This window comes from Triticum aestivum, chromosome 6B (genome assembly GCF_018294505.1).
Source record: "Triticum aestivum cultivar Chinese Spring chromosome 6B, IWGSC CS RefSeq v2.1, whole genome shotgun sequence".
In the NCBI taxonomy this organism is placed as follows: Eukaryota; Viridiplantae; Streptophyta; class Magnoliopsida; order Poales; family Poaceae; genus Triticum; species Triticum aestivum.
Window position 1 is genome coordinate 683008323 of NC_057810.1, and position 17361 is coordinate 683025683.

Genomic DNA, 17361 nt, shown 5'->3' on the forward strand with positions numbered 1-17361 from the left:
TATGCGGTGATATGCGGGGCTTCTTTACAACGTTGTTTGTTGGAGGGTTTGTCGAGTAGCTACTTTTAGTCCGGTGGCCGCTTGGTGGCAGCGTTCGTAATGCGACCGTGCAGCGTGGACGGCTTTTATACTCTTTTCATCTTTAATATACGTTTGCAGTATTATGTATGACACACATATGTAAATATATCTTTCTTCTAATATGGTAATTCTCATATAGGTGAGAATTAACCAAGTTCCATCTAACCCCTGCACCCATTTCACTTTACAAGAAAACCATGGATAGTTCCACGAGAAAACCATACGCTCCAACCAATCATCTTCTCTAGATAAAGAAAAAACGGGCACGGTAAACATGCATGTTTTCTTCTTCTTTTGGACAGCATGAGCGTGCCAAACATTTTTCCCCACCGAGTGAAAAACGAGCTCCACGGGATAACAGAACGTCAAAAAATAAATAGAAACAAGATGCCGAAAAGAGAAGGAAAAAGAAAAAAAAACTCATGGCCCACCGGGGGCTCTAACCAGCACGTGTTCCCCCCGGCCTCTCCCTCGAATAAATACCCCCTCTATCCTCCGTCTCCGTAACGAAGCAAACCAGCTCGGAAACAGAGCAGAGAGAGAGAGAGAGAAACCAGCAGCGAATCCCACACAGGATCCGCCTTCCCTTCCTTTTCCTACCCCCGATCGAAACAGAGAGCTAGCTAGAGAGATAGATATTCCCGCGAATCTTCTGCTCCGATTCCAAGCCCGTCCCGGTCTCGGTCCCGTCCCACGCCCCCTCCCTCCGCCTTCAATCCTTCTTCATCGGTACCAGAGCACCCCTGCGGCGGCGGCAGTTCGAGTCGAATCGCTCCTCCTCCTTCGTCTTCGTCAGGCATGTGCGTGGAGGGATTCGAGGACGCGCAGATCGAGAGGCCGGCAGATTTCGCGGTGGGTAACCCCCTCCCCTCCCCTGTTCCACGCCCATTCGATTTGACTCTGTTTTTCTTTCGATGTTCTTGTTCCTGTGTGGATTTCGCTGGCTGAATCCGGTGGTTTTCCTTTCCGCCGCGAGAAGATGGGGTCGAAATAGATGTCTTTCTTTCTCCTTTCGTCTTTGATTCGTGCGCGTTAGTTGCTGCTTCGGTCTGGACGGTCGATTAGTCGAGGAGAAGAAGAAGAAAAACACTAGTGGGTTGGTTGCTTCGTGCACACACTTTGCGTGCTGCTTGAATGCTTCCGTTTCTCCCCTTCCCTTCCCCTGAAACCCAGAGCCAAGTATATAGTAGTAGCACAGATTATTTGGCACTAGTTTACTTATTGCAGCTGGAATTAATGAACCACTCCCATTATCTTATCTTTTATTAGCAAGAATACTACTACTATTATTATTATTAGCAAGAATATATTACTGTATTATTATTATATCTCCCCTTGTGTGGAAGGTGTGAACAGAGGGATATGCCTTGAATTGTTCGGCGGCCGAGAAGTTTCTACTACTACTAGCTGGGATTAAGCCAGCCGGGGCGGCGTGCCGCAAAAGCGAAATCTTTTTTGTTGTCCTGGCTCGGCGGATGTCATGCCCCATGTCTGCTTCCGCATGTGCATTGTTGTTCTCATGCGGTGCTTCTGATCCTGCGATGAAAATCGTCATGTCGGATTTCCAGTTGACGTGGTTGCTCCATATCCTCTCGTCTTCTGCCGCAGAGATATCTCCGTCTGACAAGGAAAGATATTTGCATCTGAAAGTTAGGACAAACTGTAACTGTTCATAAAAATCAACGTCTGCAAAGTTCACAACTAGCAGTGCTCTGCTTTCTTTATTTCTCTCACTAATTGAGGTTAAATTATACTAACACCAAAGAGGGCTGGGTGTCCTTTATATGTTTTAAATAAGTGCTGGAGAAACATTTTTGGTTCAACAAATGGTAATCATCCATCATCATCATCTGTGTTCTTTAGTCTTTACATGTAGAAGAGTCAGCGCCGGTAAAGTTCAGATAGTGCTGTACCCCTTTCTGCATTGAGGCCAAGGAAAAGCTGGCCTTTTTCGTGCTGTCAAGCCTCCGGGGACGACACGTCCTTGGCAATTTCCTAGTGATCTATGTGCCTTTATAGGTCTGAATTACATAATCATGGGGTAGCTTTTGTCCCTTTAGCTTGCAATTATGGGTTGCAATGCAGGCAGGCAGGTAGTGGGCTGTGGGGTGGTGCTCAAGAATGTACACCTGGAAGCTTGACATTCCTCGGCTAGTCGGTACTCAGTAGCACCTTCTGGGGCTTGCGGTTCGCGGTTTTGTCAATGCGTTCCTGTGCATTTTGGGGGTTTTTGTTTATGGGTGCCCACACTCGAAATGGCTACTCGTGGCATTCTTTGTCGAATAAGGGATTGCCGTCTGTCGCCGACTTGACCGAGTTGGGCTTCTGTTTGTGCGTCCCTTTCAGCTAGGTGGATTAGTGTTGCTGCAAGCCTGCAAATCATCCACTCTCTGTGTGATGGATGGTGGTGACGTTATTTAAGCTATTGCAGAGTTGTTGACAGGGTTGAAAAATTGGGAAGATATATTCATTTAAGCTGGCTATTGTGTTAGTAAAATGCTGAGTTCATCCTTTGTATCATTGATCCAAATGTGGCCTGCTATCCCTTAGTGCTATCTTTTTTCCAAAGCTGATGCAGTACCTTGTTTCTTGATCAGACTGCTGTGATCTAACCTTCTGTTAATTGGGTAATGTGCAGATGGAGAGAGTCTGTGAGAACACAGTGTCCATTGATTTCAAGCAAGCCAAGATGGTGACTGCGATGGGAGAAAGTTGGCACAATTTTGTTCCAGCTATCCGCTCAGGGGATTGGTCTGACATTGGTGGCCGTGATTACATGGAAGATGCGCATGTGTGCATCCCCAACCTAGCCAAGAATTTTGGTTACAACATGGTGGATGATGAAGTTATTTCCTTCTATGGGGTAATTGCTTACTCACTTTCTCAAATCTGGTTGTTCAGCTTCATAGTTAATGTTCTCTTTCCTGACATCATCATATCCTTATGATTCTCAGGTATTTGATGGACATGGTGGAAAAGATGCCGCACAGTATGTTCGCGACAACTTGCCGCGGGTCATCGTGGAAGATGCTGCTTTTCCTCTTGAGCTTGAGAAGGCAGTCAGGAGGTCGTTTATGCAAACTGACAGTCAGTTTGCAGAGAAGTGCTCTCTCCAGGATGGGCTTTCTTCTGGAACAACTGCACTTACAGCAATGATTTTTGGAAGGTACTATTCTCGTGACCTGCAATCCGGGCTCCTACTTAACTATTATCATTTCATTTGTGAACAGAAAATCGTAATGCAGCAGAGTACTGGAGTTGACACTAGATTACTTTATCCTTGGCATGCTAAATCTGAATCCTAGGTTTACCGTACTAGTAGCAGGCCTGTTCTCAATTTTGTTGCTCATGAGAGATCTTTCGCATGTTCCCTGAGTGTCAGTCAGTCAAGAAGTATTTGAACTTAGCCTGACCATTTCTCAAAGCTACTACAGATTAGTTGATCATAATGAAAAATTACGAAGATGCTCCAGGCAGAGGTTAAATTTATGATAACTGCTACACTTAGGACCCCCAACTGCCATACATCGTGTTATTTATAATAGTATGCGTTGGTACTTTCTACAGTAAGTCGCTTTGTTATCGGGTGAATTCTGGTGATTAGCAATGCTAATTCTTCATGTTCTTTTGCAGGACTCTTCTGGTCGCAAATGCTGGTGATTGCCGGGCAGTCCTTTCCCGGCGCGGCGCCACAATCGAAATGTCCAAGGACCACAGAACCTGCTGCCTGAACGAAAGAAAGCGTGTGGAATCTCTAGGCGGCTACGTCGACGACGGCTATCTGAACGGCCAGCTAGCGGTGACCAGAGCGCTCGGGGACTGGCACCTCGACGGCCTCAAGGAGATGGGCAAGCCGGGAGGCCCGCTGAGCGCCGAGCCGGAGCTCAAGATGATCACGCTGACCAAGGACGACGAGTTCCTCATCATCGGCAGCGACGGCATCTGGGACTACTTCTCCAACCAGAACTCGGTGGACTTTGCGCGGCGGAGGCTCCAGGAGCACAACGACCTCCGGCGGTGCTGCAAGGAGATCGTGGAGGAGGCGATCAGGCGGGGCGCCACCGACAACCTGACGGCGGTCATGGTCTCGTTCCACCAGGAGGCCCCTCCCCAGATCAGGGTGAACAGGGCGGGCAGGGTCGAGCGGAGCATCTCGGCCGAGGGGCTCCATAGCCTCAGGGTGCTCCTGGAAGGCCAGTGATCTCCGACGACGGCGCGCCATTGTCGCCTTCTTCTTCTTCTGCATTGCTGAGTGTCAACTGTAAGTACCGATCCACCGTCGTCGTCGACATGCCAGTTGTGGCTCCATTGTTACCTTGGAGGAATAAAACCAACGAACCTGGAGATCTCACCCGCCATTGTGAATTGTGAGGCACCTGTAAATATATGTTGGGAGCTTAATTAGGGTGGTAAGGGAGTCAGTAGCGTGCATCCAGGGGGCTTTGAGGCTCATTATGAGATGAGATGAGATATGTTGTTCCCCTGTTTAAGTTTTGTCTGTAAAAGAAACCATTCTCTGGTTATTGTGTTATTGTATCAGTGTAACTTGAGTTGTCTCATGTGATGAGCCATCGCCTCGTTGATCACTGATATGATGAGATGTGTTCTTCCCCCCGTTTAAGTCTTGTTGTATTTGATCATTTGTTTAATTGCCATGTTTAAGTCTTGTTATATCTATCATCCTCTACTTGGAATACACCAAGAAACTATTTCCGCCTCAAAATAAGTGTTGTGGTTTTAGTACAATAGTGTGGTTTTAGTACGATAGTGTTGTATAAAAAAACAAGCAAGTGAAATTAACGGAAACTATAATGTGTTGGATAATCAGCAACTGGTGTTCACTGAGGACCAAAGGCCATTACGTATACATGTGTGGTTAAGTGTAGAAAGCCCCTTATATAATGGGATGTACAGAAAAGGGACTATACATATCTAACACCCCCGTCAAACTCATGGTGGATCAACAACACTGGATTTGGAGAGAATAAAATCATGTTGCGCTCAAGTCTGTGCCTTCATGTAGGAGTCTGCCAACTGTAACTCAGAGGGCACATAGTGAAGAGCAAGAGTCTGATCCTGCACAACATCACGCATAAAATGGGCATCCGCACCGATGTGCTTGGTGAGCTCATGCTTCACCGGGTCACATGTAATACTGAAAGCACCGGTACTGTCAGACAATAAGGGAGTCGAGGTAGTAGCAGACACCCCAAAATCCTCAAGTAACCACCGTAACCAGATCACCAAAGCCGTTAACATAGCCATGACTCGCAACTCGGCCTCTATACTAGAGCGAGAAACTGCAGTCTGTTTCTTTGTCTTTCAGGCAATGAGAGAGCCACCAAAAAAGACACAGTAAGCAGATAGCGAGCTCGATCAGAGGGATCACTAGCCCAGGTAGCATCAGAGTAGGCCTGGAGCTCAAGGGAGCTGGAGCGGGGAAAGAAAAGGCGTTGAGGGATCGTGCCATGAAGATATCGTAGAACACGGAGGAGATGACTATAGTGGACAGAGGTGGGGGCTGAGACAAACTGACTCGGGATGTGAACATGATAGGAGATGTCAGGACGTGTAACAGTAAGATAGACAAGGCTGCCAACGAGGTGACGATAGCGAGTGGGATTAGGAAGAGGGTCACCATCAGAGGCACGAAGCTGAACGTTGAGCTCCATAGGAGTCACAATTGTGAGCTCATCACCGAGAGCAGCGCGAGCAGGAAGATCCGGAATATATTTTTCTTGGGAGATGTAGAAGCCATCAGAGGTCGAGGAGATCTCAATCCCAAGAAAATAGCGAAGTGGACCAAGATTAGTCATGAGGAACTGGTCACGAAGGCGGCCTTAACAAAGGCAATGTAGTCAGAGTCGTCACCAGTGATGATCATGTCATCAACATAGAGAAGGAGAAGAGTTTGACCACGAGGAGACATGTGAACAAATAACGCGGGATCATGATCACTGGGCAAGAAACCAGCGGCAGTTACCATAGAGGTGAAGCGCTCAAATCAGGCGCGAGGGGCCTGTTTAAGACCATAGAGGGAGCGGCGAAGTCTACAGACCATACCATCAGGGGCATAGTACCCCGGTGGTGGCTGCATATAAACCTCCTCACGCAACTCGCCATTAAAAAAGGCGTTCTGGACATCAAGTTGAGAGATAGATCAATGACGAACAGAAACCACAACAAGGAGAGTGCGAACAATGGTCATGTGGGTCACAGGAGCGAATGTCTCATCATAATCGCGTCCTTGCTCCTGCTGAAAACCACGAGCCACAAGACGAGCTTTGTAGCGCTCAAGAGAACCATCGGAGCGAGTCTTAATCTTGTAGACCCACTTGCAGGTGATGGGACGAACACCGGAAGGGAGAGAAGCCAAATCCCATGTGCCAGAGCGCTCAAGGGCAGCAAGCTCTTCGGGCATCGCAAGCGGCCATTTAGGCTGAGTCATGGCAGTTGTAAGGGCATATTTATCCCCAAGGTGTTTTGGTGATTGATGACAATGCTTTTGTGGACTAATCATGTGCGTTGAGATTTTCAGAGATTCATCCTTTGGCACGAGACGATTCCCTCCCCTTGGTGTTTTATTCAAGACGGTGCAGCTCCTTCGTTTCTCTGTTGGGGGACTAGTTTCGTAGGAGTCACCGTACTATCAGGGGGGATCCGCTTTGATAAGGCTAGGGTGGAATCAACACGTACACATCCTTATCGCACCTGCTGATCCTTCCCGCTTCAATGGAGTTTTCCTTCCCTTCCTGGCTTGCCCTGTTTGGTCCCAGCGGTAGTACCGCGGGCCACAGCGGTAGTACCGCCGAAGCACAACAAGCGGTAGTACCGCTTCTCAGCGATAGTACCGCTTGATGTCTTCCGCCGTAGTATCGATGTGGCTCCGGGCTACTACCGCCTCGACTCGAGGCCTCGTTTTCTCGTGTCGGGTTCTGCGGCACTAGCTGGGGCAGTAGTGGCGGTAGTATCGCTCTCGAGCGGTAGTACCGCCCTTACCACCGCGGTAGTACCGCTCTGGGTCCAGGACCTTGCTCCCCTCACGTGCACGGCAGTACCGCTAGGTGGCACGGTAGTACCGCTGGCTCAGCGGTAGTACCGCCCACCCAAGCGGTAGTACCGCTCTCCGCGGGGCTGCTTGGGGGGCCAGTGATCTCGGCGGCGCGCCATTGTCGCCGCCTTCTTCTGCATTGTTGAGTGTCAACTATAAGTACCAATCCACCGTCGTCGTCGACATGCCAGTTGTGGCTTCATTGTTACCTTGGAGGAATAAAACCAACGAACCTGAAGATCTCACCCGCCATTGTGAATTGTGAGGCACCTGTAAATACAAGTTGGGAGCTTAATTAGGGTGGTAAGGGAGTCAGTAGCGTGCATCCAGGGGGCTTTGAGGCTCATTATGAGATGATGAGATGTGTTGTTCCCCCTGTTTAAATTTTGTCTGTAAAAGAAACCATTCTCTGGTTATTGTGTTATTGAGTTGTCTCATGTGATGAGCCACCGCCTCGTTGATCACTGATAAGATGAGATGTGTTCCTCCCCCCTGTTTAAGTCTTGTTATTTTTTATCATTTGTTTAATTGATATGTTTAAGCCTTGTTATCTACTATCATCCTCTACTTGGAATACAACAAGAAACTACTCCCTCTGCCTTAAAAATAAGTGTTGTGGTTTTAGTACAATAATGCTGTATGAAAAAAACAAGTAAGTAAAATTAACGTGAACTATAATGCAGTATAAAAAACAAGCAAGTAAAATTAAGGGAAACTATAATGCAGTATTCAAACAAAAAGCAAGCACAAATAAAATTACGGAAACTACTCCCTTAATTTTGGCAAGTATAATGTAGTATCAAACAAAACAAGCAAGTAAAATTAATGGAAACTATAGTGCAGTATCAAACAAAACAAGCAGGTAAATTCAACAAAAATCAGAGTGATGGACGTGGCCATGATTTGACATGAGTGCTAAACAAATTTGTTCAATCACAAACATTGCATATTTGCCAACAATTTTCGTGCGTAGTTTTCAAAACTAGCCTGGACAAAAAAGTTGAAACTAGTGTGGACAAAAAGGACGGCTATTCCAAGTCCGAAGGAAAAGAAGCTTCAAGATAACTTTAAGATGCATCCGCACGTGCATTTAGGTTGTCGTCGACAATGACGGCGCAGGGAAGAAGACGGCGGTACCTGGTCAACTGGACATAAAAAAATAGTAGTGTGACAATTATGAGATTTGCTTTTTGAAAGAATGCAAGGGTTTTATTGGGGCGCGCATGCGCGGCGAACTTTTCCCGGAGTAGCGTGGCAAGCGGCCGGGGTGGATGTGGCAGCTTTTACTGCGTTTAGGGCAGGGGATGGGGCATGCGAGGCAGCTTTTACAAATTATCATGATAATATAGTTTCTTTCTTTCAGGTATTTTTTGGTTTTGTGTGCAAAAACGACCATCCAACGGATGAAGTTTCATCCGATTCATATGTGGTTCTTTGGAATTTGTTCCTCAGATAGACATACACAAAGGAATCGGAAGTTACTCAGGCCTCCTTCAATTTGAAGGATTTTCACAGAAAAAATATAGGAATAAGGATTTCGGTGAAAAAATTTCTATAAATGCATTTGGTTTGTAAAAAGGGCATACAAGAATATCGTAAGAATACCACTCATTTTCTGTGTTTTTCTTCAGAAAACTAGACATCCACTCAAAACTTATTTTACGTGTAGGAACGAAGCAAGTCAATTTCTGTTGCCATCCTAATTCTTACGTTTTTAGTTTACTCCAAAGCGAATGAGCCCTCAAACATAACCGCGAAGGAATTGGAGCGTGCGGAGGATGAGACGAGGAGGCCATTCCATGTTCTCATCCTGGCCCCATCGGGCGGCCGATCGATCCGTGTCCGGAGCGGTGCAACCAGGACGAGGAAGGAGTCAACCAACTGAGCTAGCTAGCCAGGGTCGGCTTGCAGGCTTGATTGCCGATTAAGGCAGGCAGCTATAGCCAGCCTGGGTCAACCATACCATATAGCTTGGCGTCATCATTGACGGACGGAAGAAGAAGAGCACGAGGGAAAAGGATCAGATGGGATGTGCGCGACGCAACCACCGAGACCGAACCACCGCCGGTCGATGGGAAGAAAAAGGAAAGGCGGTGCGCCACTCCACGTCTCCACCACCCTAAACCTGCTCAACCCCAACGAAGATGCACGCAAGGAAGGAAAGCATATCGCTCGTCAGCTTGGGCGTCAGCGGGAGCGGCGCGCGCACGTAGAGCAGGCAACGGCAGCCGCGATTAAACAACACTGACTATAATTTGACTATTCCGGCCAACGTTGACGGCGGCGAGCGGAGCGGATTCGGCCGTCCCCGTCGTCCAGGCATCGATCGTCGTCTGGCGGACGCAGCGCGTGTCGCGGGTGACGCGCGCGAGCCAAGGAGACGAGCAGAGGCGGAGGGACACGTAGAGCGGGCGGAGTCGGCCCGCGTGTTTTATGCGACACGTTCGACACGACACGACACGACACGTTATGCGACACGTTGTGATCGATCCGCCTGCTTGTGCTTAGCTGCCTGCTTGTGGTAGTAATTCGTTTTGGCGACGACACGACGTTTGCTTCCTGCTCACTCCAGAGCCAGACTACGTGCCAGAGCCAGTCCCCCTGTGCGGAAGTGCACGACAGCTCGCGCCAGTCCCCCTGTCCGGGCGCGGTTTCTCGAGGCACCACAAACACACATGCTCCTCTGCTCGACGCACTTGCTTACCATTCAACCAAGTGTGTCAAAGAGCGAATTGTCGTTGGATGTTTAGAGGGACTATGATACCTCAGTCCATCAGGAATCAAATTCTAGTGCTCGCATTTATTTTTGAATTTATTTCAAAATTTTTGGAAATACACATTCAATGGGATGAGACGTTCTTGAAATACCGGCTCAGTCTTTCGGAGATGCTCATAGGAATAGGGTGCGTGTGTGCGTTCGAAGGGGTGTGTGTATGCGCGTGTATATGAGCGCGTACGTCTGTATTGTGTTAAAAAATAGTATAAAAAAACGTCTTACATTATGGGACAGAGGGAGCATATTTTTTTTTTACTTTCGCACAACTTCACCTTGTCATGCAAAAAACACAAGCAAATGAATAGAAAAATATACATTTTGACATTTTGAGAAACCCCTGAGAAAACGCAAGGACATTATGCTTTCGAAAACAGAAAAAAAAATTCATAAAAGCAAATCTTCTAAAGACATCCCAAAACCAATGGAATGTAGGAAATAAATTGAGTAAAACATTCTAAAGTGTAAAAGTAGAGAATGCATTCAACCATAGTTCAAAAATCGGACTAGAAAAAACCGGAACCAAAGATCCTATCGGATTTTTAAGCCTAGCAGACCGTTCGAGCAATCGAACCAAAAAAAACGAACAAACCAGGCTGCCACATGTGCATCAACTTGTTTTTGTCCACAAATGTTGGGGGTAGAATGGAAAAAAGAAAAAAAACCTCTTTTGCTAGGGTTTTGGCTTAATCGGGAGGGTTTCCCTCGATTTTGTGCATAGGCAAACCAACCGCCACCTTGCTGGCTCCTTTGCATGGATACTTGGATCCGTATCAGATACGTGATATGGGGATACGACCGATACGCCAATTTTTTAAAAACATGGATACGGCGATACATCTATACATAGGTATTACATATATTAATTATTAAAAATATTGAAAACAAAATAGAGCTTCAGGTCAAAGCATGCCTCAATAGGATTATTCCCTTTGTTTTCTTGCACTTGGTCCATTTTCATTAATTGGCAGTGGGATTTTCCCGGGTTTGTTGTTCCAATCAGTGCATCGACTCTCTCTTGCTCACCTTTCAGTTGAACAAGAACATTGACAGTCATGCTTTGGCATGAACTCATGCCCATGTTGTGTATCTTCAAAAGGTGTGCCTTTACTATTGAAGGGATTTCATGTCGAACGAGGGGTTTCAGGTATCCAAAAAGTATCGCAGAAGTATCATAGGAGTATCAAACATTATTATTTTTAAAATCAAAAAATTGAGGGATACTTACGGGATACATATCGGGCCGTATCGGGGCAGTATCCGAGTATCGGGGTAGTATCCGGCTGGATACACGCGCTTTCTGAAGTATCCGGTCAACGTAGTCTGGCTCTGGCCTGGCGCCGTGGCCGCCACCCTTGCTTGACAATGTGGCGCGCAGACGCCGCCTCTCCCTCTCGTCACTCCGTGTCGCGGCAGCACCAACACTAGCCACCAGGCGCCCCGCCACTCCCACCTCTGTTCTGCTTCTTGTTGATGGCCAAGGAGAGGGAAGGGAACGCCGCCGCCTGATATCCCGTCGTCCACTTCCTCCGGTTGCCTCCCTTCATGGCCTCACCTCCGGACCCCCCCTCCAGTTTGGCCTCTGCTCGGCTGCTCGAACTCACCAGGACGCCCCAACAGTCAACTTTGATATGAACAATCCCTATTCTCTTCTCCGTTCCCAATCTCCATCCTTCTATTCTTCATTTCTAGGATCCTAGCATGAGATTGCATATTGGTTTGCAATTTGTTTGCTGTCATGCAATGGTCATGATACAGTGGGATTGTATATTTGTTTGCTGATGAAAATTGTATTGTATATTGTTTGCTGTCATGATATTGTTTGTTGTCAACTGTCATGATATTTGATGGTTGTCATGATAGATGATACAGTGGCATTGTATATGGGTTTGCTGATGAGAATTGTTTTTTTAGAATCACTGGGGGGGGGGGGGGAGTTCCCCACCTGAATATATTGCTCAAACAGCTGCAAACGCAGCGAGTACAGAATTACAGAGGCACGGTGCAACTTGCAGAGAGGTAGGAACGCCACGAGAAGACGTCCTCCTTGTCACCCGTATCGATGAGACGGTGTGACCAAAGATCTAGGTCAGAGATAAGGTTTCTAATTGTTATTACAGAACATTGATCGATACTTCTAAACAACATGTCATTACGTGCTGCCCAAATCTTCCGTAGTAGAGCAAGGAGAACGAATGGCCAGGCCTTCATGGGTAGGTGTTGAGGTAGCGGGGTGTCCCATAGCTCATTTAGGTCGTTGGTTACGGGCAGGAAGCCTACTCGTTGCGATATCCTATTTGCAAGAGGACATGTGATGAAGAGATGAGTAGAGTCTTCGGATGACGTAGCACATCGTGGGCATAAATTGGAGGAGATTATATGCTTATGAGCGAGGCTCACTCTAGTGTTGAGGCGATATTTGAAAAGAAGCCAAGAAAAAATCTTGACTTTGCGAGGAGCTTTGGTGCCCCAGATGAGAGGGGCCATGAGATCTGTGTCTGGCTTGGTCATGAGTGAGCCGTATGCTTGCTTGGTGGAGAAGTCATGTCCCTGGAATAGGAAATGTTGATCTTCCTTAGTCGACGGCGTGTAGTCCTGCAAAAGAGCCAAAAGCGAAGCAAGCTCTCGTTCTGCTATAAGAGAGAGACAATTACGGAGGTTGGTTTCGATACCGAAGCATAAAATGTTGGCTCCTTTAACTAGTGGTAGGGTAGAGTGCGAGAAGAGGTACGGGAAGGTGGTAGCTAGGGTTTTTGGTGTGAGCCAGGTATCCATCCAGTAGTATGTGTGTGTGCCACTGTTGGTGAGTACAAAGGAGATTGACTGGAGTGTTGGGATTTGTTGGGTTATCGTGCGACACAAGAAGGAGGTTTGGGGGGCTGAGGAGACTAGGGCGTTTGGGTGTTGTAGGTCTAGCCAATCTAGCCAAGGTTTCCCTCAAATGGCGAGAGCAGCGTCAGCCGCTAGGCTTTCATCCGTGTGAAGGGTAGCAATGGTGGTTTTGGAGAAGTTGATGGTGAGGCCGGTAGCTTGTGCAAAGCTATTAAGGATTTTTTTGAGGGTTGTGGCTGCCGGGGGCGAGGAGGCTGCGATCATAAGCGTATCATCGGCGTATTGGAGAATGGTGGGGGGCAGGTGGGTGAAGATGGGGTGGTGGAGGAGAGTGGGCTCGGTGTTTTGGATGATGAGTTGCTAAAGTAGGTCGGCGACGATGAGTTACAGGTAGGGAGAGGCTGGCTCGCCCTGTCGTAGGCCTTTTTTGCATTGTATCCAGTTGCCAGGAATGCCATTTAGGAGGATAGCAGTTTTACCCACGTGGAGGATGTTTTGGATCCAGGAGCGAAAAGTTTGGGAGAAACCGCCGACATCCAAGATTCTGTCAAGGGCTAGCCATGCGACAGAATCAAATGCTTTCCTGAAATCGAGTTTGAAAACCATGGTTGGCCTTTTGCGGGAGTGGCAAGAGCTGATTAGGTGAGCCGCATAGATGTAGTTTTCGGCAATATTCCTTCCGGTGATGAACCCTATTTGATTACCATGAACCAAGCTAGGGATGAGAGGTTTGAGGCGCGAGGTGGTGGCTTTAGCAAAAGCTTTTATGGGGCAGTTTTGTAGGGAGATTGGTCTGAAGGCGTCGGGGGAGGAGGGGGGTGTGTTCTTTGGGAGGAGGACGATGTGGGCATGATTTAAACGTTCTGTGTCTGCTACGCCTTGGTGAAGTTGTTGGAAGAAGGGGAGAATGGCGTGTCCTATAGTGGGACAAAAGGATCTATAAAAGGAGGGGCCGAAACCATCTGGTCCAGGGCTAGCTTGGGGGTTCATTTGGAGGAAGGCCAACTTAATTTCGTCTTCAGAGAAAGGTACGTCAAGGGCATGTAGACCAGGCACGGGGTGAGGGTAAATGGAATTGAGGTCAAAAGCCCAGGTCGTCGTGGCAGGGGATCCTATGAGTGAGATGAAAAAATCCTGTAGGATTTCTGCTTTGTGGGGATGAGAGGTGAATAACGTGCCGTCGCCTGTGAGGGAGAAAATATTGTTTTTTCTAAGGCGTTGTGAGGCAGACATGTGGAAGAATTTTGAGTTCTCACCTCCGTGGATTGCTCGAGAAACTTTGGCACGCCATTTCCAGTAGGCCATTTTTCTTGGATATTGCATTTGAGGAGGGACACGATGATTTTATGAGTGAGTAGTTCGGGCGGAGAGAGAGGCCTGGATTCTTCTGCACGATCGAGGGCGGCGATAGCGGTTTTACATCGAGATTCGCGGAGGGGGGCGGGAATACGAGAGCGAGACCATTTTTTGAGTCCGGCCCGAGTCTTTTTGAGCAAGTAAGTGAGGGTGGCGGCAGAGTTGGCGTTCATGGAGGGCCATGAAGGGGCCCAAACGGCGTTGATAATGTCACTGCAAGGCCGTAAATTGGCCCAGCCAGGCTCAAATTTGAAAAAATTGGATCACAGGATCGTTGTCGTGACGTGAATGAGGAGGGGTACGTGGTCGTATGTGAATCGCGTGAGGGAGGAGAGGGAAGAGTTTGGAAAGGCGTCTGACCAGGCTAAGTTAAAAAAGGCACGGTCGATATGTTCTAGGGTGGGTGTTGTTCTATTATTGGACCAAGTGTATTGGCGGTCAAGAAGTGGTAGTTCAATGAGGGTGAGTTCATCAAGAGTTCGGTTAAAAGCAGTGGCTTCGGATTGTCTAAACGCGTCATTATTTTTGTCGGAGGGGTACCGGAGGAGGTTGAAATCTCCCACAAGTAGCCAGGGTGAGTCGTCTGGTTGTGAGATAGCGAGCAACTCATCGAGGAAAGATTGCTTGAGGGCGCGGGAGGAGGGGGCATAGATGTTGGTGATGGCTATGTTGCGGTCACTTGCATTGGATCGCAAAATCAATGTTGACGAGAAGGTGAGGTGGTTGAAGGAGATTACTTGGAAAGAGGCAGTATTGACAGCGGAGATGTTGCCACCCGCTGTTTCAACGGCGGGTAGGTGAAAAACTTGGTCGAGCTGCGTAGGCATAAAGGATCGTAGCTTTTGGTCCGAGAACGCATCGAGTTTTGACTCTTGTAATAGTGCAATGTGGGGGTTGATCGAGATGAGTTCGGCGAGGATGTCAGCACATTTGGCATCGTCGCCCAGACCACGCACATTCCATGAGTAGATAGAGAAAGTGGCGTTACTCATGTAGACGGAGCATACACCAGAGGTTTAAGATAGCAGTACAGGTACATGATAGTAGCAAAAGGTACAACATCACGCTACTACGGAACTGGGTTGATCTACCGAGGAGCAGGGCCCTAAAGTACAGAGGAACACGTAGGACGAGCATGAAAATGACAAATGGCGGTGGCATTGTGATCCACCCCGACACGCATGGCAGAGATGGCGAGCTGATCATGGTGCGTTGTCATCACCGGAGGCCGAGCCCTCAGCCTCAAGGATCGCGTTTACATGGTCGTCGTCCGCACTGCAGAGTAGTGCAATGGTGGCCAGATCTTCAGCGGAAGCGGGAGGAGCATCAGAGACATCTAGGTGTGCGTCGTGGATGGCGCGATCGATGGCCGAGCCCACGTCTGCAGCGAAGAGGCGGGCGGTCTTGGCCTTGACAGCCTTGGCGAGCATGGGGGAGTACTTGGCCTCCTTGCCAGCAAGCCGCGCGCTGCGATGCAGCTTGTTTTTGGAGCAGGATTGATCACGGGCTGTCTTGTGGCGCTCCTTTGTATGGTGCACTCGTGGGTGTCGAGGTCGTGGAGAGGGAGGTCTGCATCCGTGGCGACATGGGTCAGCACAGTGGTGGCATTAACTAAAGTAATGGATTGATTAGGAGACGGAGAGATTGGGGTTTCATCAGTTGCACGTGATGATTCACCAGCCGTGAAGGTGAAGGCGGGGGGATCTGCAATGGCAGGAGTCGGAGGCACGAACGCAGTAAAGGCAGAAGCGTCAGAGGGGACCAAGGGCCTGATAGGCGGGGCGGCGTCCGCTGGGCGTGCAGGCGGAGAAGGTGGGAGCATGGTCCCAACGAGTGGAGTCGGGCGGATGACAGGTGGGCCCGTACAGCCGCCCGTGGGTGCATGCACCACGTCTAGCGACTCCGTTAGAATGCCATGCAGGAGCGGCGCGTGCATGTCTTTGGAGTCCATCGAGTTGTCATCAGATATGATGAGTGGCTGGCGTATGGAACCAGGTGGAAGAAAAGGGGAGGACAGTGCAGAGCCACTAGTGTCGTGACCAGGAAAGGCAGGAGTCGCACATGTGCTAGTGCTGCCATGTGGGGCAATCGGGCGTGTACCACCGTACGTGGGGTCTGTGCGCCAAGCAGCATGAAAAGCGGAGACGACTGGTGCAATGTGATCAGGTGAGATGGGTCGTGGCGAGCCACGTTGAGAGAGAGGCGCAGAATCTCCGTCAGAAGAGTTCGTGCCGAAGGGATTGGCCCCGTCTCCGTGGTGCCAGCGAGAGACTTCTACCACCTTGGCTATCTTGATCTCATTGATAGGTGGGAGCTGGATGACGATGCCAGGGGGTGCTGGTTTGCTTGATTGCAGCAGAACCAGAGCGCGGACAAAGGTATAGTCTATGCCATGTAGGTAGAAATCATCCACAGCACACACGTCGCCAAGGAAGGCCAGGGCGAAACGGATGCCGTCGTTGTGCCAAAGTTCATGTGGAAATTTGGAAACATCGATCTCTGCGAGGTCTGTGAAGATGGCAATGGAGCGGTCGACGTGCTCGACTGGCTCGATGGTGATGGTGTTGCCTTCGAAGTCTATGGGGCTGTGACGAATAACGTCATTGCGGGCAGCTGGAGTGTGGAACGTGAGGCATGCCACCCCACGTCAGGAGCCGCCCATGATGAAGGCAGGGTTTCTGCACGTGTGCTGGATGGCGCGGCGGATGATGGGAGTGGGGTTGGGGTCGGGGGTTTGGAGGTCAGTGTAGGCGAAGCGGCACGGGCAGTGGACTAGGTAGGAAGGGGCTGCGACAAGCGGCATATCCATGTAGGGAGGCAGCGGTCCAGCCTCGTGGACTGGGCGTGGCAGCTCGTCGTCGGAGTCGGATTCGGAGACATGCGACGTGGTTCTTGTGTTTTGAGAGGCGAGGCAGATGTCAGAGAGACGGGCTCGTAGTTCGTGGGTGTCGAAGGGTGAAGTGTGTGAGTGCATCTTGTTGTGGGGGGAGAGGTGGGTGATGGCGGAGGGGCTGAGGTGCGTGGTGGAGATGATAGAGGCCAGAGACGGAGGTACCTGCAGTCGTGGCTGCGGTGGCCGCACCGCCAGCAACGAGCGCAGCGGACGGGGTCGCGGCAGGCCTCCTCGTAGTGATCTAGGGCTAGGCAGCGGAAGCAGCGGCGTCGCTTTTTGGTGGCTGGAGGTGGAGGGGGATGAAGATGAGGGAGGCAGAGAAGGCGTCGGGGTATATATGGTGGGCGGGGCAGCAGGTCACTGTGTCCGCAGGGA

General features: G+C 49.2%; 1 protein-coding gene across 1 annotated transcript; it reads left to right on the forward strand.

The window, feature by feature from the left end:
- Window positions 1–577: 577 nt before the first annotated feature.
- LOC123139218 (probable protein phosphatase 2C 27) lies at window positions 578–4723 on the forward strand. Its single transcript, XM_044559018.1, has 4 exons — window positions 578–933; window positions 2720–2944; window positions 3036–3247; window positions 3715–4723. Exons 1-4 carry the CDS (start codon window positions 880–882, stop codon window positions 4280–4282), a joined length of 1059 nt encoding a protein of 352 aa, XP_044414953.1. The 5' UTR covers window positions 578–879; the 3' UTR covers window positions 4283–4723.
- The last annotated feature ends 12638 nt before the right edge of the window (window positions 4724–17361 follow it).

Excerpts from the sequence above, each read along its gene's own strand:
- LOC123139218 (XM_044559018.1), top strand. The coding sequence starts at position 880 with ATGTGCGTGGAGGGATTCGAGGACGCGCAGATCGAGAGGCCGGCAGAT. Across the intron at positions 934-2,719 it reads AGAGGCCGGCAGATTTCGCG|ATGGAGAGAGTCTGTGAGAA; the intron begins GTGGGTAACCCC and ends GGTAATGTGCAG. Across the intron at positions 2,945-3,035 it reads AAGTTATTTCCTTCTATGGG|GTATTTGATGGACATGGTGG; the intron begins GTAATTGCTTAC and ends TATGATTCTCAG.